General features: G+C 32.7%; 4 protein-coding genes and 1 long non-coding RNA gene across 6 annotated transcripts; 1 reads left to right on the plus strand and 4 right to left on the minus strand.

Moving 5' to 3' along the window:
• Positions 1-43: 43 nt before the first annotated feature.
• Pfdn1 (prefoldin subunit 1) lies at positions 44-1072 on the minus strand. Its single transcript, XM_069130496.1, has 2 exons — positions 919-1072; positions 44-719 (listed from the first exon to the last, which is right to left on the minus strand). The coding sequence occupies exon 2, from the start codon at positions 713-715 to the stop codon at positions 335-337; it is 381 nt and encodes a 126-aa protein (XP_068986597.1). The 5' UTR covers positions 716-719; positions 919-1072; the 3' UTR covers positions 44-334.
• A 1327-nt stretch (positions 1073-2399) lies between these two features.
• Positions 2400-7629, plus strand: LOC138188482 (nardilysin). 2 transcript variants are annotated; one of them, XM_069130291.1, is made up of 14 exons: positions 2400-2986; positions 3062-3150; positions 3284-3459; positions 3560-3673; positions 3740-3935; positions 4012-4217; positions 4292-4462; positions 4723-5066; positions 5136-5636; positions 5700-5850; positions 6133-6266; positions 6340-6718; positions 6797-7310; positions 7382-7629. In XM_069130291.1, exons 1-14 carry the CDS (start codon positions 2661-2663, stop codon positions 7549-7551), a joined length of 3471 nt encoding a protein of 1156 aa, XP_068986392.1. In that variant the 5' UTR covers positions 2400-2660; the 3' UTR covers positions 7552-7629. The 2 variants fall into 2 exon arrangements, with proteins under 2 accessions (XP_068986392.1, XP_068986393.1); XM_069130292.1 differs by lacking the exons at positions 2400-2986; positions 3062-3150 and having other exon boundaries at positions 3324-3459; positions 3532-3673.
• Positions 7630-7843: 214 nt separating this feature from the next.
• On the minus strand, positions 7844-20518 carry LOC138188483 (constitutive coactivator of PPAR-gamma-like protein 1 homolog). Its single transcript, XM_069130293.1, has 14 exons — positions 20389-20518; positions 19302-19693; positions 19056-19228; positions 18357-18984; positions 17431-18057; positions 17219-17357; positions 16638-16763; positions 16442-16559; positions 16076-16373; positions 15508-15752; positions 15087-15215; positions 14909-15012; positions 14690-14831; positions 7844-14436 (listed from the first exon to the last, which is right to left on the minus strand). Exons 2-13 carry the CDS (start codon positions 19507-19509, stop codon positions 14690-14692), a joined length of 2937 nt encoding a protein of 978 aa, XP_068986394.1. The 5' UTR covers positions 19510-19693; positions 20389-20518; the 3' UTR covers positions 7844-14436.
• Positions 20519-21760: 1242 nt separating this feature from the next.
• Gp93 (heat shock protein 90 Gp93) lies at positions 21761-25428 on the minus strand. The gene is made up of 4 exons (XM_069129210.1): positions 25268-25428; positions 25081-25167; positions 23905-24511; positions 21761-23828 (listed from the first exon to the last, which is right to left on the minus strand). Exons 1-4 carry the CDS (start codon positions 25311-25313, stop codon positions 22172-22174), a joined length of 2397 nt encoding a protein of 798 aa, XP_068985311.1. The 5' UTR covers positions 25314-25428; the 3' UTR covers positions 21761-22171.
• A 413-nt stretch (positions 25429-25841) lies between these two features.
• On the minus strand, positions 25842-26409 carry LOC138187929 (uncharacterized). Its single transcript, XR_011175291.1, has 2 exons — positions 26298-26409; positions 25842-26165 (listed from the first exon to the last, which is right to left on the minus strand). It is a non-coding gene; the product is annotated as an uncharacterized LOC138187929 (long non-coding RNA).
• Between the last annotated feature and the right edge of the window lie 27 nt (positions 26410-26436).

The raw sequence follows: 26436 nt of genomic DNA on the forward strand, positions 1-26436 counted from the left end.
TACTTGATATATCTTTTTATAGGTTCTTAAATTTTTAAACATATTAAAAGTTATAATAAAAAGTTTTATTAATTAGCATATAGACAATAAATAAAGGTTACAAAACGCTGTAAAGTTGATAAATATAATAGAACGATTAATCATAATTACATATTTCAAATTGTATAATTGTTTTGTTCATAATTTATATACGTTGAAAATGAAACATAATTTTATGCATGAGTTCAAAAATGCAATGATATAGTGAACAATAGTAATAAAAAACTAACATATGAAACTTTTCTAACGCAAATAATAAGACAATAATTTTGGTAAAAAGGTACAAAGCATATTTTTAACCAGATGTGTCTTTATTCTGTCTTTGTTGGATCATTTCCCTAATGTTGTTTTCACATTCTTTTAAGTTCTGTTGTAAATATGTTTTATTATTTTCTAAAGTCTTCACTTTCTCATCAGCATTTTTCATTCGTTTCTCAAGACCGGCCTTTATGCTATCTATGTCATCCAAAAGGAACATCCTGCCGACTGATTCGTACGTCTTTGTGTTCTCAGGATAAGAGGTTATCTCTTTCATTGTCAGCTCTGCAAATTGTTTAGATCGTTTCAATTTGTCAATTTGCAAATCTGCTAATTTCAATTTTTGCGTGGTATCAATCATTTTCTCGTGCAATTGCGAGAACGCTTTCCTTAACTCTTCATCCGGTTCCCTTGCCATTTCTCTGCAATAATTTCGGTATTTATAGGTTAGAAAAATGGAGTTGAATTACAGTTACTAAATAAATTATTTCAGATGATAATTTATTGTCAAGCAAACTAAAATATTTGATAGTTCAATCGAATATAATTAATTTTTCGTGTTTTAGCATTATTTATTTATATTTTCGAGCAAGTTAAAATACACGATAGAAGACAAAATACCTTGTCGGTTCCACCTAGCGAGTTGATAAAAAACCTTCAAAAATCGTATTGGATTTAATATGCATACATAGTATACACACATATATATTTGGATCTGTTTTCAGTCATAATACCATATAAATATATTAAAAATTGTATTTTTATTTCCTATAAATTATCGTTTACTTTAAATTCTTAATTTTATCTTAATCATTCTTAAATTTTTAACAAAAGAGAAATGGTTGTTTGAAATATAAAAGGTTATTTAATGCACATTATATAAAAAAATAAATAAAATATCTAAAGTATAATGTTTCCTGTAATACTTGGTAGATAAAATAATGTTCTATCGAGATTTTATCTTTTTAATTATGTTCTCAAAAATATGAATGTGAATGAAAATCAACAGTCTAATTATAATTATTTAATTTATTTCTACATCTAATAATTTATGTTGTAACAAAATTGATGTTGATATGATTAATAATATTTCAGTAAAAAAACTACTTTCAATAAAATAAATTTTGTAGAATATCTTGCAGTTATAGTAAGTTTTATAGTATGATCATGTTTTTTCAATAGTTATAAAAATACTTTTTTTTTGAAGATATTCTTTTTATCAAAGCAAAGATTATAGGGATATTTCACATATATAGTTACATAGCTATATAGCATTTTTACAGAAATGCTTTTGTAGTACTATATTCTTCTGTTAGTATATTATATATGTACAGTATGTATTTAAGTTTATGAAATTATATCTATTAAAATTCATAAAATAAAACAATTCTTCTTATATGAAAATAATGACCAAAAACTTTTTAGGTCATGGTATAGCACAGAGTTTTATCGCTCGCTTTCGAATTACCAATAGGCGGCTGCTTTCGGACAACTCCGTATGGCGCCGCCAATATTCGGCGGTGTTGGAATGATTCTGATTGGTTCATAACCTGTTTACGCGAGGTCGGTATAAAAAGCTCACGAATTTGAAAAAATCTATTCATACTATTACTTTTTCTACATATGTTAACATTAATTCATTACTACATATAGTCGTTAATTACTTATTACTCCATGACACACTGTTATAGTGGTTAAAACTACTAGGCATAACTAACAATCAGCTGATGCATTGAAAAAATTAAAGAAAAGAAAAAATGTTGTCACTATTAGGCTAAATCTATTGTGCGCATATTTTTTATCTATATATATATGTACATTGTCTAACTTGAAGTGAAGAATAAAAAGTTCCTTTTCTTTATTCTTTTTATTTATTAAATAAAACAATTGATTTAATAAAGTGCCTATAATTGAACTTTCTAAGTTGTTTTTGAATTTAAATAAATGTATCTTTGATACAAAATGTTGCCAATAAGACTGCGACTTGACGTTTTTTAGATTAACATTTGCAATTCATTCTAGATTATTGTAAAATCATTTTGGATTGTAGAAAGTGTAAATTGAATTTTGGATATTCTATATTTCAGCGGTTACTTTTAGTTTTAAATCGTAGATCAAGTTATTCCTGTAAAGGATATTACAAAAAAGGAAATATAAATTGCTAATGCGTACTTTATATAGGAAACGAAAGATTTAACAAAAAGGATGATTGTAAATATTATATTTACATAACATTATAAATAAGAATATAATAAGAAAAGATTATACATATTTTAAGAAATTTGATATGATGGAGTATAATAGAAACAGATGAAAGTGGAATTAGATAACTAGATAGCTGGAAACAGATTGCTCAGTCACGTATGGTGATACGGTTTTGGAGGCACCTTTTCACAAAGGTTCTCCAATGTAAAGTTAATGTACAACCTAACACAACGATAATGCCAACAAGGTCGATACAAAGTCCTCCTGAAAAAAAACTGAAACCGAATCAAGGCTCGATTAATTCGATACAAAACTCCAACATCCCTACCGAACATAACCTCAATACGGACATAATGGTCATTGGCAAAATGCAAACAGAAAATCAAACACAGGAAACCTCTATTTGCGTTTCAAAACAACCACGAGAGAAAGTTACATATTTAGAAACGCCTGTTAAGTCGGAGAACGACAAGAAAGAGTACAGGTAAAAAAAAAATAGTAGTAAAAATAGTTGGTACATTCTGTTGAATACTTGTTTTACTTTCCTCGAATGTTATAGAGTGATCAAATTGGAAAATGGCTTGACTGCTTTGCTAATTGCTGACCTACACTCCTTTTGTACCCAAGATGATGAGTGCACTGATAAAGGTAAAGAAAACAAATATATGTGTATTCAAAAGAAAACTTTATTTATGTTAGCACTTTCCTTTCACTAATTTGTTTTTATGTTATTATTTCAATTCACTAATTTATAAAAGTATAAATATTTGGAACTTATCAGAGGATGCAATAAATATTGAAAATAAAAAAGGAGATGAAGATGAAGAGACTGAAAGTGAAGAGGATGAAGAAGAAGAAAGTGGAGAAGAGAGTGATACAGAGGATAATCAATCAGACGATGACAAAGATGCTGATTCATGTGCTTACACCAAACCAGTAAAAGGAGAAGAAAAAATGGTATCTTTTATTACGATATACCATATGATGCTTAATCAATTTAAAAAAAATATGAATTATTAATATTCTTAGTGTGCTGCTACGCATATTTCTTACACAGGCAGCATGTGGATTAACTGTGGGTGTAGGAAGCTTTAGTGATCCACCAGAAATTCCAGGTCTGGCACATTTTTTGGAGCATATGATTTTTATGGGATCAGAGAAATATACTGAGGTACCCATTTCGAAAAAGAATCTTATATCTCCTGAAGTTTTATTTAATTTCCATGTATATTAACAGGAAAACGATTTTGATATGTTTATTAAAAAAAGAGGTGGATCAGACAATGCCTCCACTGATTGTGAATCAACAACATTCTATTTTGAAATACAAGAAAAGCATCTTTTAGCTGCCCTTGATCGTTTTGCTCAATTTTTTATCAAACCTTTAATGAGGAAGGACGCTATAACGAGAGAACGTGAATCCATAGAAAGCGGTATATCTTGAAAATGCAAAAAATAATGAAATTTAATTAATTTAGTTAGTATAATAAGATTAAATAAACCATATAGAGTTTCAGATGGCCTTACCCTCTGACTATTGTAGAAAAGAACAATTATTTAGTAGCTTTGCGCAGCCAAATCATCCAGCTACAAAGTTTTGTTGGGGTAATTTAATTACATTACGAGATAATGTAACTGATGACAAACTTTATGAGGAGTTGCATAAGTTTAGGGAGCGTCACTACAGTGCTCACAGAATGAAACTTGCCATACAAGTTAGTCTTTTATTTTACCAAGTCGGAATTCGCTCTCAGAAGAAATAATATTAACTTACAAAATTGATTTGCAGGCCAGACTTCCACTGGATGTGCTAGAAGACTATGTAATACAATGCTTTGCAAATGTACCAAGTAATGGCTTATCACCTGACGACTTTACTCCCTTTAAGGGCACAGATTCATTTAATACACCAAGTTTTAGAAGAATTTATAAAATCAAACCTATAAAAGATGTTTGCCAAGTATGTCTTCATAATTTTAGAAGTGATAACTAGACTGCGGATTTTTATGCGTTTATGGAAAATTTGAACGTGTAAAAATATACACAATGCATATAATATGCAAAAACATATGAAATGTCCAAAATAGTATTTATGATTAATATTTAGTAGATAAAGCAAACTATTTAAATTCCTTTTTATTTAGTTACATTCATAAAAATACAAAAATGCATAAAAATTCGCGGTCTAGTAATGGCGATTACATTTTATTTTGTTCATAGGTAGAATTGACATGGTGCATGCCACCTCTTCACGATATGTATAAAAGCAAGCCGCATCAGTATATTTCCTGGATCATGGGATACGAAGGAAAAGGATCTTTGATTAGTTACTTAAGGGAAAAGATGTGGTGTCTTGGGATTTTCAGCGGAAATGCAGAAAGGGGCTTCGAACACAATTCGATGTACGGGTTGTTTAGTTTGTCTTTGATGTTGACGGAGCAAGGACATAAACACCTACTGGAAGTATTAAACGCCACATTCTCATTTATTAATTTAATGCGAAAAGAAGGCCCGCAAAAACGAATTTATGATGAGATCCACCAAATTAAGGAAATGAATTTTAGGTGCATTAAAGTGATCAATGATTGTTAATATAATAATTAGAATGACTAATAGATAAGGTTTTCTTATAGATTTACAGATGAGTTTCCACCAGCAGAATATGTGGAAGATTTGTGCGAAAACATGCATTATTATCCTCCTCGTGATTATATTACTGGCAGCGAATTGTATTTTGAATATAATGCAGAAGCTATACAAACCTGTTTAAATTATTTAACACCTAATGATGTGAACATTATAATACTTGATAAAAAATTCAATGATGAAGAATTCGATAAAGTGGAACCTTGGTTCAAAACTAAATATACAAATATGGAGATTCCTCAAGAATGGATAGAGTGCTGGAAGACTATGGAGCCTTTGCCTGAATTTCATTTACCATTACCCAATATGTATATCACGGATGATTTCAGTTTAATCTCGATACCACCTGGTGTACCCAAGTACCCCACAAAAATCTATTCAGATGAGATAATAGAAGTTTGGTACCGACCTGATCCGAAGTTCGGCTTGCCTGAATGTTATATGTATTTTTGTATCATATCACCAATGGCTGTTTGTTCACTGAAAGGGTAAATATTTGGAATCTTTATGAAAAAAGCATGAATTTTTTACAGAAATAATTAAAATTTTAGCGTAGTCATAATGGATCTATTTGTTGCTATATTGAAGCAACTGTTAGTGGAAACATTGTATCCAGCCACGATTGCTGAATTAAACCATGCTATTTACACGAACGAAAAGGGTATTATGCTTAAAATGAATGGATTCAATCAGAAGTTACCAGTAAGGATACTTATAATTAGACTGTGGATTTGTATACAAATTCATATTTTTATGAATACAATTAAAAAAGTAGGACCTAGGCAGAAATTTGATTTACCTATTAAATATTATAAAGAATACTACACTTTGGATATTTTATCTGTTCTTTAATATTATGTGAATTCTATGCATTTTTGTATCTTTAAATTACTGATAATTGCATAAAATTTTACAGTCTACTTATAATAATTTTTTCCGGATAGTTACTATTTTGATTTAGTGTTTTTTTATTTTTATTTGTAGCTTTTGTTAATGACTATTGCGAAGTGTATAGCTGATATTCCGACATTAATAACTAAAGAGTTTTTCGAAGTGATGAAGGAAGAACAAACTAAGGAATATTATAATAACTTAGTAAAACCCAAAAGCTTAGTTCGGTAGGTAATGATTCTCACAAAGCCACAAACAATAAATTTAAGATGTTCTATATTTTTTTCATAATTGTTTCAGAGATGTAAGATTATCAATTCTAATGCTCGTCTATTGGACGGCCGCGGACAAGCACGCTGCCATTCAGAATGTGGAATTTTCTGAATTTCAAAATTTTGTTCAACACTTTACCGATCACATTTACATTCAATCTTTGGTACAAGGAAACATGACAAAAGAAGATGTAATAAAAAACATTCAAGAATGTGTAAAGGCACTGAAGTGTGGATCATTGTTGCCTAATACTATGCCACATGTGAGGGTGGCGCAAATACCAATTGGTTCACATTATTGTAAAGTAAGGAACTTCAATAGCATCGATATAAATTCTGTTGTAATGAATTACTATCAATCCGATGTCTCATCTATTAGATTGTTAGTCATTATCGAACTATTAATTGTAAGTACAACTTTAAATTATATTACTTTAAATTTATTGTACAATGAGTAATAAATATTTCTATTAATTTTAACTTAGACGATTATGGAAGAGCCTGTTTTTAATCAACTTAGAACACTGGAGCAACTTGGTTACAATGTCTTCTGTCTATTAAGGGATACCTTTGGTATCCTCGGTTATACTGTCACAGTGTACACTCAGGCAGACAAATACAGCACCGAATACGTGGATAATAGGATAGAAGCATTTTTGGGGATGTTTAATAATATTTTGAAAGAGATGTCGGAAAAGGAGTTAGACAGCGTTAAGGAAGCAGTGATAAAATTAAAACGGTGCGCGGATATACATTTGAAAGAAGAGGTTGATAGGAACTGGTCAGAAATTGAAAGTGGCGATTACATGTTTGATAGAATAGAAAAGGAATTGAGTGTGATCGAATATATCAAGATTGACGAATTGAGGGAATGGATGAAGTCTCACACATTTAATGGGAGCAATTTCAGAAAATTAAGCGTGCATGTAGTGGGAACTGCTAAATCATCTGATACAGAGAATAACAAAGGCGTTGAAACATCAGCAAATGCAGCCAATTGTAAGTGCACTGATTTTGCATTGTACTATATATTATACTATTAAATGAAAACGTTATCGATTTTTTTGCAGCCGATTCGGCTAAAAGAGACACAAAAGTAGAGAAATATGGGAAGGTAAAGTATTCATTGAATTATGTTCCTACCACAGAAGAGACTGACAAATCTTTGGTGCACATCACTGATATTGCGAAGTACAAAAACCAGCTGTACATATATCCTGTAAATCATACCACTTTATGATACTAAATAAAACTAATAAAATTTATAGTCATATTTGAAAAAATTTTGAAATCAGAATAAAGATGCAACAAATAATTACGATGCATTGTTAATCATTCATTCCATTTCGTTTAATTAACCTGGTACTTAAGAAACTATCAAATAATATTTTTAATAATTCTTATTACAATTTACGTTTTTATAAGATAACAGAGTATTAATTTGGGGAGTAACATAAAATTAAATTGAATAAACTGAATAACACATTGTGACGAAAAAACATGGACATAAAATGGAAGATAAACTCACAAAATTATCTTTTTCTTTTCTTTTATAGTTCTTTTAATTGTATTCAAGACATGACAACACGTTTTAATAAATCATTAAACTTCCGAAAATGTCAGCCAACCATCTCCGAGAACCTCTCATTCGAACAAGCTTTCTTTATAAAACCTCATTGAAAGTTTGTTTCCTTTATTTCGAACCGTGCAGTGTGTCCTGCAAAGCTTTCATTATTTTCCTCTTCAAATGAACAGAGAATCTCTATGAACCATTGCCGTTCTCTCTACTTTGCATGTGTGTCGTGTAATTGCATTTATACAAGAAAAAACGAAGATAAATATATATATTTTTTTTTCTTCAAAAGAAACAAACTTAAGATATCTGTCATTGGAGAAACTTCTCTGCTTGTTGGAATAAAGAAAAAAAGATCATTCTTTGTTTCCCGATATATAATCATTATCTTTTTAAGTGATTTTTTCAATTCATTTTTATTCTTTAAGAAAGAAAAATATCCTTTGTTCAGCCAGCAGAGCAGTCGTGTTCCAAAAAACAGATTTACAGTAAAATGTCGATGCAATTTGAATACTCTAAATTGTTACAACATCCATTAAAGTGCATTTTGCATTTAGTATTTCGAATAATTGTTGAATATATTGATTTTTTTTTGTTTTGTAGTATTATAGAGTTGCCACTACATTTATACAATGATTACCTCCTACTTTCCAAATATGTATCCGCTTTAAAAGTACTTTAAATGTGACTTTTTTTAGCTTTATAATAATTTTTGGTTGCCTTGTGTTTTCGCCAGCACTGATTCTTCCGTCCTTTATTTATTTTTATGATTTGCCATTAACTTTCCACACGCCTGTTTCTAAATTAATCAACAATATGAAAATCTTTAACTTGTTCCATTTCTTTTTAAATATACGAATGGTTAATTAAATATCTGCGCTTTGTTTTCATTTCCTTCTTTTCCTTATTTTTTTTTTTTTTTTGTTTGAAAACTTATTTGTTCTGGTTTTCCAATTAGCAAAAGCATAGAATCAGCTCTGCTTGACACTAGACATGAATGGGGTATATGTTACAACAATAATTTACAAGATGGAATAATCCAACAAGAATACATCGATTTGACTGTGTATTATAGAGAAATACAACAACTAAATGAGTCGGCTAGGCAATACTGTCAATACCATAAACACATCTATAAATTACCAACTAATACAGCATGCTGCTTTTGCATACAGAAATCTTGCACACCATTCTGTTTCCAACTTCTATAGCAAATGCATATAAATAATATTCACTTAATTCTTTTCTATATAGATCAGTTAAATCATTATGCTGCAATAGTTTGAACACTGTCATACCAACAAATAACAATTTGAAAAGGACTATAAATATATTACATTTAATTAGGATTTTTCTACTGTTGCAAATAATGTGGTAATCACCTAGCGACCCATATAGGTTGAAAATAACGCGACCATCGGCAAAAGATCATAGCGCATGTACAATTTTACTCGTTTTCTTTTCATCTTTGTCTGGATAAACGTAAAGTATTCTTTCTGAATGTTTTCCTCATTTTATTCGCAAAATATTGCTCTATCATGTCATGCGCTATACACTTAATCATCGACTACCTCGTCTTCTTACGCAGTAGAAAAACAAAAAGAGAGTAAAACAGAAAAAAAAATTAAACATACAATGATTATAAATTGTAACATACAATGATTACCCTCTGTGTACGCTTGGTATTTTAATCATCTTATTGTTTTTTCATTGTTCTTGTTGCTTCCTTTAGCTATGAAAAATAATAGCAGAATATACGTTATGTAATATTTAATAAGAATATATAAAGACGGGGCCCACATACATTTGCAGCTACATTGATAAGTGTTTAATTCGTTACTTCATCTTTTTTTGGTTTTTTACCTTATTAATACTTTTTTTTATTTACTGTATTTGCTACCGTACTTTTAATATATCTTGTTAATAGGGTATGCAAGCGAAAAACTATGGTAAAAAGAGAAACTTAAAATTTATGTATCGAGCATTGTCATAGCAACTCAGTATCACCTTCATTCTTGCCTTTTTTGATCTTCCATCGAAGGCACTCTGTATTGTAATCTTTTTTTCATTGCGTTGCTATCGAAAATCCTGATGTTCTATTAACACGAAGCTATGAGTATAGCATACATTAGAAGAAAAGAAATCAGAAGAAAACGTTGAACGTTTTTTTTCTTTTTTTAATGCCTATCGGTTGCGTGCTTCTATCAGAAATACAGTGAAATAATAACATAAACTTATTATTCATTGATTTTTTTTGTGGCAATCATTTAAAACAAATCATTGAAATTAAATGATCCGCTCCATTTTTATGTTATATTTTTTCCCTATGTACATATACATATATATGTGTGATTTTTCGCAAAAAGTCCTAAGGCTTTACTACAATATGATTACAAATCAAACGAAGAACGAAAGAGTAATAATAATAAAAAAAAAGAACGTACAATAAAAAAATGAACAGGTAGAGAAGAAGCAAAAGTTTTTCATGATTTTTTCACAATGTAAGACATGATAAACCATGTCTGTTTTGAATGTTTAGTCACTTGCTGTATCGACACAAAATCGAAATTTAATCAAATAAAAATACAGCTATAATGATTGAAAATAAGGAGAGAGAACAGTCCACTGGAAATTGACGCTTTCATTTACAATAAAAGTGCTCTTCTACAGATTAAAAAAAAAAAAACAAAAAAAGAGAAACAATATACATACAGTCGCTTAATTTACATTCTCGTTCGACTGTTTCTCATTTATTAAGCATTTATCATCATCAATATTCCAGCATCATCATCATCATATCATCATCATTATCATTGTTTTATAGCAAGAGTTTAAAGATGTGCCTTACTTCGAAATATAATTAATTTTCTGTTTACCACAATGACACACAGTGTTCGAAGATCGAGTTTATAAATGGAATTTTTCCTTTTTTTTCCTAAATACACAAAGAGAGGTTTATTCGTTTTATATGTTGGCTTATTGTGTTCACATTCTCGCACGGATACGTCCTCTATCGTTAAAGTTGTTTCGTGGGCCCCTATATTTTGCGTGTTCATCTTTTTTCATTTACTACATATTACAACGAAAAAGCAGGCACGAGTCAGGCGCGCACCTGTTCTTTTTACGTCGATCATTTTATTCGCCGTTTTTACGCAAGTTTCCACTTCTTTCTTTTGCATTACATATTATATTTTGTTATTTTTGCGGTACTTCTGCTCTGTTGTATTGTTTTCTTTTTCAATAATATGGATTTCATATATATTTGCTTCCTTTTATTTATCCTTTATTTTTTCTCTTTTCCGTTTTTTCATTTTTTCGTTTATATTCCGTATCGTGGTTTTGCTTGCTTTCGCTTCAATATTTAGTATATTTAAATTATTTCACTTCTTATGTTTATTGCGTTACCTCATATCAGTGCAGCAGCAACTGATTGTGTTTGTGTACCATCATGTTTTATACATATAGTTATATATATATTATGTCTTTTTTATCATTTCATTTTTTACTTTGTTTTATTACATATTTTGTAATCTCCGGTTTGCATATATCAGGATGATCGATTTCTCAGAAAGAAAATCTACCTTTACACGAAAGCGTAAAGTGGCATTTTTACTCTCAAATATTCATCCGTCGGATCTGAAACGTCTCTCTGCTTCTAGTTTAACATTATTATCCTTATTATTATTATTAATATTATCATTATCATTATTACGTTGGTTAGTCGTTCATGAGCGATTGGCGTCGTTTTAACTTTAAATTATTCAAGAAAGATATACGGCGATCTTTTTTTCTATCATTTTCTTCTTTTTTTTTTATACGTCGGTGCACATTTTATATATTATATACCGTACTCGGAAAATAATGGATGGTGTGAATGCGTGTTATTAATTGATAATCAAATGATATTCATTTCTGCTTTTTTTAATTTACACAATTCCGTTCATTACGGCATTTGACTTTTTATTTCGTTTCATTATTTCTTTTTGTAATCTTCAGCCTATTTTTCAAATCGCGTTGAGAAAACTGTTTATTATATGCATACACTGGTATAGCTTATATTGAAGCTGACATTTAGTTTCTTCTTTTTTTTAAATATCCTTCCTATTTTTCACGTTTTATATTTTTTTGTTTTTTAGCTTTTTTCTTTGTTTGCAAGCAACTCAGAACTTGAGAGCTTCGGAGACACAGAAGAATTAATGAGATTTTCTATTAAATCACGGATGTCAAACATGTTCAATATACTATCGTCTCTTCTAAAGCACTTTTTCATTTTTTCCTCTATGCTTTTTTTCCTTTAAATCTCTTTTTCATTCTCTGTACAATACACTTTCTTCCTATGATCTTAGTCATTCGCTTTAATTCTCACAGGCTCAATTCAACCGTCGCTCAAATTATATAAAGTTTCTCATTGTCTTAATGCATTTTTTTACGCGATAACAAATCTACAAAAATATAACATTTTTATCTTATCTCTCATTATATTATCTCAATAAATGGTTTTCTCTCTCACAATCGCTTTCTCTCTCGCTTTCGTTCGCTCTTTTACTCAATTTAAATTACCTCTGCATTTTAGACGCATATCCTTTCTTCACGCCATTTTTACCTACTCTTTCTGTTTATGTTTTCATTCCATTCCATAAATAATCGTGTTCTGTCGTGCTGTCTTGTATCTCTGTCATATGTGTATTATCATACTTTACTGATAAAAGAACCCACCTTACCCTTCAAACTCCAATGATCTTTGGTAGAACGTCTTTTCGACTATTCTACACATAAATAGTATTTTTCATCTTCTTCTTTCAACATGATGATCTCCTAATTTAAACTGGTTCTTCGCGCGACAAAAGCGCAAAGCCACCAGACTCCTCTTTTATGTACACCAACCTTACGCTGTTGTTTCTAAATTATTCGTATGTACAATTAAAGGAGGGACACATATGCTTTCGAAAATATGCTACAAAAGGCAACAATACCTAAAATGTTTATCCGGAATAAGAGGAAGAAGAAATAAAAATGAAAAAGACATTTAGATTCTTCAATAGAATCATAAAAGATAGATACTTCTCTATGGCGCAACTAGTTATTGCTTTCTTTTTATGTTATTAACTGAGGTACTATTCAACCTGGTAATAGAATTAGAATAATGCATAGTGTAGCATATTTTCCAAGCGATACCGGAAGACCTCCGCAAGAATAACTCTTTCAGAGAACCTCGTCTTTCTATTTTATAAAAATTCAAGCCGATTACTCTCGCAATGAGCCCTCCGTGTGCCCATGAGTACATATCATACATGGAAATTTATAATTCGTTCAAAAGTCATTCATTCGTTTCTCCACCGACACAACAACAAATAAATATATCAATTCGCTCACGTACACGCGCGTTCATTTTCTTATGTACCACGCGTGTGTACGTAAACGGACACGCGTTAACATTCCACATTTATATACATTTCTTATGTTTCTTTATATGTCATTCTCACAGTCACGCGTCTACAACATGTTCCCTCTCCCTCTCCCTCTTTCTCTCTGACACATACCATACACGCACGCACGTGCACACACACGCACGCACGTGCACACACACACGCACACATACACACGAGCGCACGTCGTACGCACGCACGCAAGCACACACACAAATAAAGCAATATTCTCTCGCGCTTATGTAATTCTCTCACATACAGTGACTCCACGCACCTCGCACTCTATTGCACACATCATTCACAACTTACATATAATATGTAATCTATCGGGAATTTCTAATCTAAATCATATATAAATATATATTTTACCTATATGAAAAGCATCAGTCTCCATTTGCTAATGAATGTCTCAGTATCCTGCCTCGCGTTATCTACAAAACTCAGTAAAACTATTCGTGATACACTCCAGTCCAAATTTTGTCCATTCGTCCGTCTGTGATGTCTTAGAGCATGCGATTTCTGTCTCGTGCCTACAATTATTAGAGATCAGAGTACTGAGACTGTCAATGCGAGCATTTCATATAATACCGGAAAATATATATTTTCATTGTAAAAAAAATAATCACACTTCTTAAGAATTAAATACTTATAGCAGTTGACGACTTGTTCTCGTTCTTAGTAAAATTAGCGCACGCATACACTAATCAGTCGAGTTCATCCTTATGGTGATCCGAGCGGAGTAGTAGTAGTCTAAAAGCACGCTCGTGTTAGCACAAGCACGATTTCATTGTTTTTTTAAATATTTTCTTCTTTTTTCTTAAATCATGTTCGTTTTCGCTCTTATCCTACACGCTGAATGGTACGTTTGGCAGTGAGGACATCGTATCGTGTACGTCGGAAATGGGTCTACATCCTTGTGGTTTTACAATATCTTGACATCGCGTTAACGATGCTTTTTTTCTTCTACATTAGTTTAAATAGTTTGGCCCCATCAGAGCTTTAGACATTGTTGAGTGATTCTGCGCGTAACATTTGAAAAGTCTTCCTCATCATCCTCATTGTGCGAAAATTCAAGGCAATTTTGTGTATACATCTTTTTTCACATTCTCTCTCTTCCCTCTTTTTCCTTAAAGAGCAAACGTACATGAAAAAGAACTTTAATCCCCCTTTTTTTCTTTTTGTTTATAAAAACAATTTTCTGCACGATTGAAAGTAATTGTGTCATATGCAATAATTATGATGCAACTTTCAAATGTCATTGGCGCATCATTACTCGTTTACACACACTTGTTTTTTTCTCTAAGAAAATCCTTTTGATTGCAGTCTTGAGTCACATCCGGGAGTGTCTAAAAGTCGATATAAACGTGATGTATAAATACCTAATTCTCTGCGGCGACTGGAGCGACCAGCGACGCGTCACCCTGCCCTTTTTCTATTCCTTTGCCGTTTTCTACAGCGTCCTCAAATTGGCCTGGTACTGGCAGTGCGTCTTTTATTGTGTTCATATTTGGAATCGAGTCACTGGCGATATCAACAAACATGTTCATAGATGTTCAAGATGATTATTTTATGCATATGCGAGTATAAAATGAACTCACTTATAATCAGTTATTCCATCAACGTTATTGCCTCGGCCCCTGCTGTCTTTTTTGTTTTCGCATTCTTTGTTCTTCTTAACTGGAGTTTTCTTTTTACCAGTTATCTACACAATAACTCACTTTCACTATCTTTTTTTTAATGGAACAAATAAGTTGTATAATAAAGATGTCTATCTACCTTCATCTGCGTTTTTTTTCCACGACCTGCGATTTGTGTACGGTTGTTCCCTCGAGTTTGGAACGTGGGCCGGCCCATGGGGGTGAAACCACGAGGGAGACCATATTTGAGACCACCAATTGAAGTCACCTAAAACATACATCTTAAAACGTTACACTGGATAGCTCCAATTTTCTTGAAGATTAATTATGAAGTATAATTGCTGTCTTTTTTATTTGAAAAGCACAAGGTAACGCAAAAGTAAAGCAATCAAAAACTTAGAATAGTGATAATATTATGTTATATCAATTCATTTATTATAGATCAATGTTGCCACTACACAACAGAGGTTTATCATTTCCGATAGTTTTCTCTCACACATTAAAATGTTATCTTACTTTTCTCTTACTCTGTGCAAACTGTGCAGAAGGATACTACCTACCTGTGGCGGGAGCCGCCCGCGAGGATGTCCCTGTAGAGGCTGAGGTAAGCGGCCAGGTTGTCCATAATTTGGACCCCATTGTCCAACAACAACCCCGGCAATTTCTAACTGTCCACCACGGGAAGGTATAGGGCGACGCATTAATCCACGTTGAGGCATAGTTCCGTTACCTCTCCCGCGCATTAAGCCGTCGTTAATTGTACATCCGGCGGCCAGAATATTCTGTGGTACTGACATGCGAATACCTATTTAAAAAAAATGATTGGGTAAAAGGAAAAATATTAAATTAATACATAGTAAATAAAAGAATTATGTAACAGCTTTGAGATTCGCAGACAAAGTCGAGACATATTAAATCCACGAAGCAATACAGCTGTATATTTCTTTCCTTCCATTCTGAAAACATACCATTAAATATGTACACGGTATGCTAAGGTTGTTGGAAGGGAAAAAACGACAAACTGAGGATTTGAACTTAAGACACTTGCTTATAAGACAAGTGTTTTATCACTGAGCCATGATAGCTTCTAAGGTTTAAGAAATTGATAGCATTTATTGAAAGATATACCTGGGCCAACTGGAGGTGCCCGAGCGAAAATAACGTTGGTACCCTCTAAAATAGCTTTTTTCATCCGTTCGACTTTCACGATACGATCTATGTGACCACCACAGAGTTCTAGTAAGTTCTTCGCAATCCTAGCACGAGCCAATGTATGGTGGAATAGTTTTCCATCAAAATATAACCACGGGCAGCACATTAACCATGGAATCGGTGCACCACAGGCATCGTTAGCTAAGAGAGCAGTTTCAACACCAGCCATGAATAAAGTAGCTAATTGGACTCCGCGTGACGTTACTAAAGGAAGCTATATAAAGAAGTTCAAGATAATATATAATTTTTATCATTAACTTAGTAAAAAATTATTCAAGTTACCTGGAGATCTTGTAAATACTGAGCGTTCATAAGCTCTGGCGAAAATGCTTGTGCAATAAAAGCGTCTAATTCCCAACGACGTAGAACCTTTATTTTATCCGAAAACGACATAATATATCTGTAATAAAATTAAATGTACTATAGAATAGTAGATTAATAAAAAAAAATTTTCACAGAAAGAAGAATCATAAGTTACCTTAATACACAAGCCATGACTAAAAGGTGTTGCGGAACATAGGAAGTGTTTAACATAAGTGGTGTATCTGATTTCATACAAGTCAGGAATCCTCGTAAACGACGACGTTTGTCATCTATGCCCGTGCTGCAAATGAAAATTCCGTGTAGACTTCCCTTCTCATCCTCCAATAAAAATAACACGTTTACAGTCCAAGCCGAAAACGTACTTCCTTCCCGTACATCCCAGAAAACGATATGCATATACTTTGCATTAGCTGCTTAAAGAAACAGCACACATAAAAATATAAGCTATAACAATTCTTGTTTTCCCAATAACTTCTGTTAAATTAATTATGGTATTCAATCAAATTATTCCTTGTATATAAAACATTCATAATTTAATTATTTATATAATTAATATTAATTAATTATAAAAATTTAAACACAAAATGTCCCTATATCAAGAGTCACATCTTTTTTAATGTCAGACGCTCCTGAACCACGATCGGGTCAACCGACGGGTAGGTCGAGAATATTCTGACTCATATATGAGATACCAGACTGTGAACATGATAATTATGGCACAAAATAATTACATACCCAAACCATAAACGTTGAATCGTAGGAACGCCCCAACCAATTTGTTCTGCCTTTACAGGTTCTGGAGTCAAATATGGATTCGATTTGGACCATACCCACTCCTTTATTACAACATCTGGGACTTCAATTTTTTCACTATCTATTAATTCAAAATAATTTAGTACATATTCAATCCATTTCAAAGTATTTCCAAAAAGAATTAATTTACCTACCTCCCTTCTCTTTACTCTTAGCAGCTAAATACATTCGGTGATGAAGATTGAATAGTATCGCGTATACCATTTGCCTGACGGGTCTATAAATAAGGTGGATCGACGGAAATTCGCGGTGATTTTCGTCTTCGAGAAGAACGGGCAGTTTGATCTCTCCGGCAATGAGAATTTGATAAATATGAGGAGACATTAAGCCTTTTTGATGTCGTTCAGATGCAGTACGCATCACTTCTGGTACCGTGCTGGGAATAGTCATCGTTTTCTCCGCTTGTTTCGACGAATCAGCTGTCGCGTGAGATGGAGACGTAGCGGAAGAACTACTGCTCGAACTGGACGAACTAATTAGAAGATTGTGTGTACCATTTATAGCGTGTCCATTGTTTTGTTCTTCCTCTGTCCTAATATTATCGTCTCCATGGCCCTGGATACCCGGTGGATCTATCACAATTTGTGGCGCGGACTTTGCATTTGCGGTAGCTTGCTTATATGCGTTTAAACTCTCGCGTTCGCTTTCTACAGTTTCGGACGCGAATCTTGAAGTTTCTAAATTCGAATCGGCTTCCGATGTTGACGGCGTTTCGGATAAATTTGACTGTTGCACGCTTTGCTTCGAGTCCAACTTGTGTACTGAAGTAATTAATTTATTAAGATTAAAATATAGTAGTAAAAATACACTGCCAGGCATAAATATTAGGACACCAACTGATATTTAGTACAAATTGCATGCCTTTTACTGCTTTCTTTTTCTAGATAGTATATTATAAATCTATTATTTCATTTGTTTAAAATTATGTGTTTCATTGTGTAAAATACTAAATAAAATAGAATTTATTAGATAGATCTTTCGATAGTTACAACGAATAGGCGTCCTAAATAACTATGGCCAACAGTGTTACATTGAGTTGTAAATTGAAGTAAGAATATACCTCTATTTGGTTTTACTGGTTTATAATGCAAAAATCCGTCTTTAGTTCCATTTATATAGTACTGAACTGATTGCCTCAATTTCGAACACCTCGGATCTGACAAAGATCCAAAAACCTTCTGCGAAACTACGTCTAATTCGACAGATGGTAAATCCCGAACAAAATTAGCAATCGTTTTAATCGTGTTTTCGACGTTTACTTTGTTCAGGTTAGTATTAACATTCAGTTTCTTATAAAAATCGGTTAAGTCTTGCTCAGTTAAAATATAATTTCCAAGTAACGCGGCTAGCAAGCATAATCTATCAGAAGGGATGTTCAAAGCTTTTAAAAGTTCCGGAAGAATGTACTCCTTGGTGTCGAGAGAGCCTTTGTAAGTAAGTTTTAACTGTTCAGACGAGAAATATCGTGGAGGATCGAACGAAGCATATTCCGCATCGTCAGCAATTAAGCCGTTAAAACTGTTCTCTCGACAATATGCAATTACTTCTTGATGATGATCATCCATGCTACATAGTACTGTAACATTTAAATGCCGCAAGGCCATACGTAGACTAGTCCTTAAACAAACTGGTGGGGTCCACCAAATTTTCGGTGGTGGAGTTCCCTTGGTTGAAATATGTTTTAACACCTGAAAAGATAGTCTTAAATTATATGAATTTTGACAAAATGTTTTAAACGTTTCAATAAGCTATCACTTACATTATTTACTTTAATTCGTACTTGTAATTGATTTAGAACCCAGTCAGCACGTCTAGGAGATTCGAAACATCCATTAAAGAATACAGCTAATTCTAAACCTGACATTTCTGTTGCTTGTATAAGAACAGCTAAAAATTGCAACATTCTATTCCACTGTCCTCCACAAGCCCAATCTGTATGAGAAATTATTTTACTGAGTACTTTACTTAATGTAATAACAATTGTATAGAGAGGATTTATATATACCTGAGAAGTATCCTCCATATAATCTATCTAAGCAGCACTCTCCATCAAGGACTAGTCTTAATTTTCCAGAATGTAACTGTTGTGCTTTACCAACGCGATTATGTTGTCTTTGCGTAATGGTACGTGCTATTTTTAACAGATCCACGGGTACAGATCCACCTTGTACATAATTGCTATCCAAAAAGACTTGCAAATCTTGAATGCCCATTTTGTTCAAGATTCTCTTAGTGACTTACAGTTATTAACTAAGCTTGGTTGATTAATCACGTAATGTTATGTTTTTCTTTGTTTTCTTCTTTAATTTGTTAGACGAGTAAATAATTTTTTTATCTTTCGATTTTGGATATTTTTATGATACGAAGAAATCTAATTTGAGTTTCAATAATTTCAACCTGGAAAATAAACATCATTCATTACTTGCACCTACTAAGTACCGCTTTCTATGATATTCTTAGGCCTAAAAAACAAATTGTTCGAAAGCTACCAGGAATACAGTTTCTAAAATTTATTTTATTTATAATATCAGACTGCACACATGCTGGAACAGGGACATTTCCTTTTAAAAAAATGCAAATTCAAAAAACAAGTCAAACAATGATTAACGATTGTATTGGCTGGTGAAATTGCCACAGAGAAATCTTCGAATTCATACATTAAATTTTATTCCGATTCGAGAAAAGGAATATCAAGATCGTGACCCTTAATCAAGGAAAACACTCGAGAAGTAAAAATTTGTCATATTCAGGAATACAAGTATGCCGACGCCATTTATTTTGTTTATATGTGACCATCCGTCTCGTCCAGTTTTCTTTCCCCGGTTAAGTCGATCGATTTGGTCCAAGACGATCGTTGCGACACTAACAAACGATAGCCAGCTATGATTTTCACCATCATTTCTCGCTTAATTGAACGTGCTCGAGAAAGAGGGGCTTTATAGACCGGCATGGCGAGAGTCTTCGTTCGTTGTGCAAAACTTACGCAAGGAATTCGCGCGGTTTCGTGACCAGTTTTCCTATACGAACGATACCATGCGAATTCTTGTTGATACCATTTAAACGATCGTGATCTGAAACGTGACAATACTTACGTTAAATTAGCGATAATCATCGTGGCCCCAAAGAAACACAAAACACACGGGCTTTGAGAGTAGGTGACGTCGGATTCGAAAACGGAAATGAGCGCTCGGCCGCGCTCGGATATCTACGTTGTTTGTCCTGGTTCCATGGGAATCGACTCCATCATTGGCTTGCCGACCGGAATCCATCGCGTTTACCGGAAATGAATAACTTAACATTGTTTTGAAAATACGAACTCATCAGGGAAACAGAAATTATCTTGAGAAAGGCTACAATATTAGCATATAACTCATTGTACTTTACAATACAATAAGAAACTAACGAAAATCAGTAAGATTTTCTCCCCCTCTTTCAATTGCAAAAATCATTGTATAAATATAGGGTGGACCATAAGTCACTTTAAACCATTTAAAAGTTGTATAACTTTATTTTTACTGCATATTTTTTAATTTTTGTTCCAAATTTTTAGTTTGTTTTTTTTAAAGTTATAATGGAAAAATTCACAACGCAGCAACGAGTAAGTCCTAAAAAAAAAAGTAAAATTACTCTTTACGACATAACGTCACACCAAACTTTAATTTTTGTGGATACGATTCATGTTGATAAATATATAATCTAACCTTTGGGTTTTTAGTATCCCAAAATATGGTATTCTGTTTATTAAAACATATTCATTAAGGCGAAAAAAACCACATCTCACTAAAACAGCGTTAGAAAAACTGTTTTTGAAAATAAAATTCAATTATATTTACTCGTTGCACTGTTGTGAATTCTTAAATTTTATAAATTTTCAAAAAACAATTTTTACAAATCTGAAACAAAAATTTAAAAATATATAATAAAAAAATATTATACAACTTTTGTATGGGAAAGTGACATATGGAAGACCCTGTATTTAATTATTATATAATAAATGGCGCTTTCCAACGAGATTTTGTTTCACACATTTAGAAATTGTAAAACTTTTGACAATTGGTTTCGTCTGTAAATTATTTTGTTTAAAGATTTTCTTTCATTAGCTAGATAATACCCTTGAAGTAATTACCAGTATACTTTTTCCAACGTGTTGAAAATGCGGTTTCTGGTCCATTTTTTTTAATGAACTTAATCAAACTTTTTAAAAAAGCAAAAACAAACTTAACAATTGTAAAAGAAACTCGAAAAATTGATAATTGAACAAAATTTTCGATATCTTAGATAGATAGATTATAATTAAAAGGTTATAATTATCTTTGATTGATGGAAAATCGTAAATTTCATAAAAAGAACAAAATCGATCGGTAATGATTTTCGTATAAAGGAACGGAGGCATGAACAATATCACAATAATCTTTTTTTAAATATCCTTTATACAAATACATTCATTCGCATCACAAACATACTATATATATATATATTTATTGGGTTCAGTCAGTAATTCTTTTCGCTTTACTTATATAAAAAGGTGGAAGATCAAACGAAATAAATTATGAAAATTGTTTTTTTACCAAAAATGGAACTTATGAGATTACATATTATTATAACGACAAACTTAATGAGCGATAAATCTCCTTTTTTCACCTTTAAATAATTATCATATCCTTTGATACGCTGTTGCAATGGTATTGGATTACAAAAAACAGTATGAAATGCTGCAGAGTGTCATCAAAGGATATAGCTATCATACTTTTTTCTCCTCTGTACAATAGTCCATCTTTACTCGCAACAACACAGTTGCATCTTCAATGATAATTCACTATACATTGTATAGCCATACAACTAGAAAATTATAATCTAATGTGATACAATTTTCGATTATAATTCGTCATGTTTCTCTTCGTCTTGTTCATCCTCATCGGCATCTATATCTGCGACTTTCTCCGACTCCTGCTTCTCTGTCGATCCAGATTCTTCTTCCTGTAGCTCTTCTTCTTCAGGAACTTCGTCTAAAGAAATACCCAAGGTCTTCCTCATCAGTTGCTCTACGCTATCGGCAAAACTGGCAGTTTCTCTAAGCATGTACCCTGATCGAAGGGTAGCCGTTTTGAACATCATTAATGCGATATCTTTCGCTGTCTGATCAGTGCTATCAACTTCAACTCTATGCAGAAGTTCCCTAATAAGTGGATGCCTCGGATTAATTTCCAGAGTCTTCTTCTGGTTTAAGTAGTACGTCTTCTGGGGATCGTCAGTCTTCTGATGAGCATTTGAAATGGCCAATCTCTCCATGTTACCTGTCCACCCAAACATACTAGCAACTAATGCACACGGGGAGTCCGTGAGACGTTCAGACACCTGAGCCTTGCTGATATGATCCTTCAGAACATCATTTAACCATTTGACCAGAGGTTCAAATGTGGTTTTCAACTGTTCCATCCTTTCCTTGGCTTTCTTCCCCTCGTCAAGCGAGAAACCTTCTTTAGCTACATTCTGGAACTTCTTACCGTCGAATTCAGGGAGGGCAGAAATAGCATACTCATCGACTGCTTCGGTAAGGTATAGAACCTCATAACCTTTCTTATCCAGTCTCTCCACAAATGGAGATTTTTTCACTTCCTCTTCGGAAGAGCCAGCGATGTAGTAAATATACTGTTGACTGGACTTCATTCGGGACACGTACTCCGACAATGACGTCACACCTTTCTGTGTAGAGGATTGGAATAGCAGAAGCTTGGATAATCTGGCCCTGTTCTGAGCATCTTCGATCACGCCTAGTTTGATGTTGGTACTGTACTCTTTCCAGAATTTTTCATAATCTCCCTTAGGAATTTTTTTTATCATATCCAGCACTTTTCGAATCAGCTTCTTCTTGATTACTTTAATGAGTTTGTGTTGCTGCAAGTTTTCACGTGAGACGTTCAATGGCAAGTCATCACTATCAACGATACCACGAATAAAGGACAAATAGTTGGGCATCATGTCTGTAAATTTATCTGTGATGAAAACTCTCCTGACATACAACTTAATATTGTCCGCTTTAGTGCCGTAACGATTAAAGCTGTCACTTGGCTGAACTTTAGGAATGAAAAGAAGCGACTTAAAGGTGACTTCACCCTCTGCTACAAAATGGATCTTTGCTAGAGGGTCCTGAGTATCCTTTGTTAGTGCCTTATAGAAGTCATTATAGTCTTTGTCTTCAACTTCAGATGGTTTCAAAGACCATATGGGTTTGGAATCATTTAATAGTTCCCAGTCCCAAATAGTCTTATCAACCTTTTTTGTTTTTTTCTCCTCCTCTGCATCTTCAACTTTTGCATCCTCCTCCTCATCTACTTTGTCTTCAACAGACTCTTCTTTCTTGCTTTCATCTTCTTTAGAAGGGGTGCTTTCTTCCACATCATCTTCATCTACTTGGACGACCTTACTACTCCAAAGGTAAATGGGGAAATTGATGAATTGCGAGTATCTCTTTACGAGATTTTTAATGGTATCCTCTTCTAAGAAATCTAATGCTTCATCTTTCAAATGCAAGCTGTAATTACAAAGCAGTTGAAACTAATTTCACGAATTTCGTAAAAACAAAATGTAAAAAATATCATTTTATTCACCTAACTGTAGTTCCTCTCTTCAATGTGTCTCCCCTAGGGTCGTCTACAATACTGTAGCTGCTGCTATCAGATTGCCAGATATGTTGTTTGTCATCATTATGCTTAGAGGTAACTACTACTGTATGGGAGACAAGAAAAGCAGAATAGAAACCAACTCCAAATTGACCAATCATATCGTTCAAATCCTGAGCATTCGAAGTATCCTGCATTTTTCCTAAGAATTCAGCAGTTCCTGACTTTGCGATAGTTCCAAGATTGTTGATTAATTCATTCTTGGTCATACCAATACCAGAGTCAGTTATGCTCAATATCTTGTTCTCTTTATCAGACTTTATCCTAATTGCTAGCTCTGGATTGGTATCCAAGACATTTTTATCAGTGAGCGAGAGTAGTCTGATTTTGTCTAATGCATCAGATGCATTAGATATCAACTCCCTCAAGAAAATATCTTTGTTACGATACAAAGAGTTTATAATGAGTCTCATCATACGATTGACCTCAGTTTGGAAGGTGAATTTCTCAGCTTTTTCTCTAAGTTCTTTTATCTGGGCAACATTTAATCCATCTAGTTTGATTGCTTCCTCCTCTCTTTGAACTACCTCATTATCTGCAAAATGTATTTTCTTATTAAACCAAATTCCATCCATCGCAGAATATTATAGAACTTGCAGAAAGTTATTTTTAACCCCAAATGTAAGGAAAAAAGACATATGTCTCATAGTCAAAGTTATCAGATAAAGATTCCATATGTACACTACAATGCAAAAATATTTGGACTTAATGGGATCTAATCAAAACACTGATCTTTTGGCATTTTATAAAATCATTGTAAGATCTTAATTAAACAGATATACTTAAAGTCACTTAACTTGGGTGTTTTTATAGAAGCAAGTTTCATCCATTTTCAGTTATTACTTTTTTATTTATATTAATTAGTATCAAACTATTGTCCTTATCAGTATGTATCTACTAACTGTATATGGCTGCCTTAGATAAGATTAGATGTAAAAATGAAATCAAAGAGCCTTTTTTGAAGAATATTTGAAATAATTTGGAAGTGTCCAAATACTTATGCGTAATAGTGTGCATCTGTTTTATATCATAGTTATCATGAATGATTAATCCGTCGATGTAGATGACGACAGAAGAAAAACCAGAATGGAAGAAGTATTTCACCTGTACGAGATCCTTCGCGGCTAGCACCCAAATCATTTTCCACTGTTCCCACATCCTCCTCAACCAAACTCTCTGCCTTAACGAATCCTAGATAACAAAAATGTATGTTGATGCTCTTGCTCGATTAACGGGAGCATTCTAACATCGTTTTTTCTTCTTTTGATTACACACTTTTTATTAAACTTACCTGCTGCAAAAAACAGGATCGATAATAATAATAACGCCTTTTTCATTGTTGCCGTGAAAGATTTACAAATAATGGTAGGAAGGAAAGTATGTCTTTAGATTCAATTCAAACACCTTGATCCGCTGTTTTATGCCGACTGTCACATAATCTGACCCGCGACGCTTTGATATACTAAAAGGTGACTGTAGTAATCCACCAATAAAATGAACCCACGCAATACACGTCGACCAATGGGATACAAGCCGGCTGGAACTTGGTCCAAATGTCTTCTTCGGATTGGTGGATAGACACAACACATGGCATTTACTATTCTAGAATATTCCCTTGATATTTCCGTTTTTTAATAATATATTTACTAAATAGTTTGTTTTAAAACTACGTTCCTCAATATACAAAATAATTTGGTATGAAAACATCGTATTTAAAGAAATTTATAATTAATAAAATTTCAAAAAATTTAACAATATGATAGTTACCGATAGGTGGTAAGCATAATTTCGGCCAATCGATAACTTATCATCTGTTTCTATGTCGGTAAAATCAATTCAAATTCTTGATCTTGAGTAAGTGCGCATTGGAATTTTATATTTTACTTTATTTATACTTAAATATGTGTTAGCAATGCGATAATACAACAACGCAATAGAATTTAAAGTAATTATTAATCACTTCTAATTAAATATATTCTGTGTACAGTAAAAATTATTAATATATGTGCAATTAAAAAGGATGGATATTTTTCCAAGGTCAAAGCAATACATATTATCATTATCTTTCTATATATCACAGTGTGATGTCACATCGTCGAGATAATTTCAGCGCAAAATTACTTTCATCATATAATACTGCTTGTCAACGAATAGTAACTAGATACATACTGTTCAACAGAATAGGTCCCCTGGAACAAAGACCGGATATGATCATTACTGTAACATAATTACGCAATAAAACAACTTCGAATCATTTGAACTTTAATGCCAATTAAAATAACTTTACTTTTTAATAAACAAGTAGAAAATTATATTCTTACTCTCGAAAATCCAAATGCCGTTTTGAAAGGTGGTGCTACACTTAACAATTAGACATAGAATTTATTGAGGATTTTAGTTGGAGTAATCATGGGAGAATTATCGACAGGAAATCGGTACCGGTGACTGATCACGCGTGAA

The sequence above is a fragment of the Bombus flavifrons genome, chromosome 16, assembly GCF_040668555.2.
Source record: "Bombus flavifrons isolate JBK064 chromosome 16, iyBomFlav1_principal, whole genome shotgun sequence".
Lineage (NCBI taxonomy): Eukaryota > Metazoa > Arthropoda > Insecta > Hymenoptera > Apidae > Bombus > Bombus flavifrons.

What these genes read in the sequence shown, in the direction of transcription:
- Pfdn1 (XM_069130496.1), bottom strand. Translation starts at nt 715, where the DNA reads ATGGCAAGGGAACCGGATGAAGAGTTAAGGAAAGCGTTCTCGCAATTG.
- LOC138188482 (XM_069130291.1), top strand. Translation starts at nt 2,661, where the DNA reads ATGGTGATACGGTTTTGGAGGCACCTTTTCACAAAGGTTCTCCAATGT. An exon ending in GCTGTTTGTTCACTGAAAGG is followed by an intron (nt 5,637 to 5,699) that starts GTAAATATTTGG and finishes TTAAAATTTTAG; the next exon opens with CGTAGTCATAATGGATCTAT. An exon ending in AAACCCAAAAGCTTAGTTCG is followed by an intron (nt 6,267 to 6,339) that starts GTAGGTAATGAT and finishes TAATTGTTTCAG; the next exon opens with AGATGTAAGATTATCAATTC.
- Gp93 (XM_069129210.1), bottom strand. Translation starts at nt 25,313, where the DNA reads ATGAAAAAGGCGTTATTATTATTATCGATCCTGTTTTTTGCAGCAG. An exon ending in GATCCTGTTTTTTGCAGCAG is followed by an intron (nt 25,168 to 25,267) that starts GTAAGTTTAATA and finishes TTTGTTATCTAG; the next exon opens with GATTCGTTAAGGCAGAGAGT. An exon ending in CCGCGAAGGATCTCGTACAG is followed by an intron (nt 24,512 to 25,080) that starts GTGAAATACTTC and finishes TACATTTTGCAG; the next exon opens with ATAATGAGGTAGTTCAAAGA.
- LOC138188483 (XM_069130293.1), bottom strand. Translation starts at nt 19,509, where the DNA reads ATGGGCATTCAAGATTTGCAAGTCTTTTTGGATAGCAATTATGTACAA. An exon ending in ATTCAACGTTTATGGTTTGG is followed by an intron (nt 16,764 to 17,218) that starts GTATGTAATTAT and finishes TTTCATTTGCAG; the next exon opens with CACGGGCATAGATGACAAAC. An exon ending in GTCATGGCTTGTGTATTAAG is followed by an intron (nt 16,560 to 16,637) that starts GTAACTTATGAT and finishes ATTTTATTACAG; the next exon opens with ATATATTATGTCGTTTTCGG.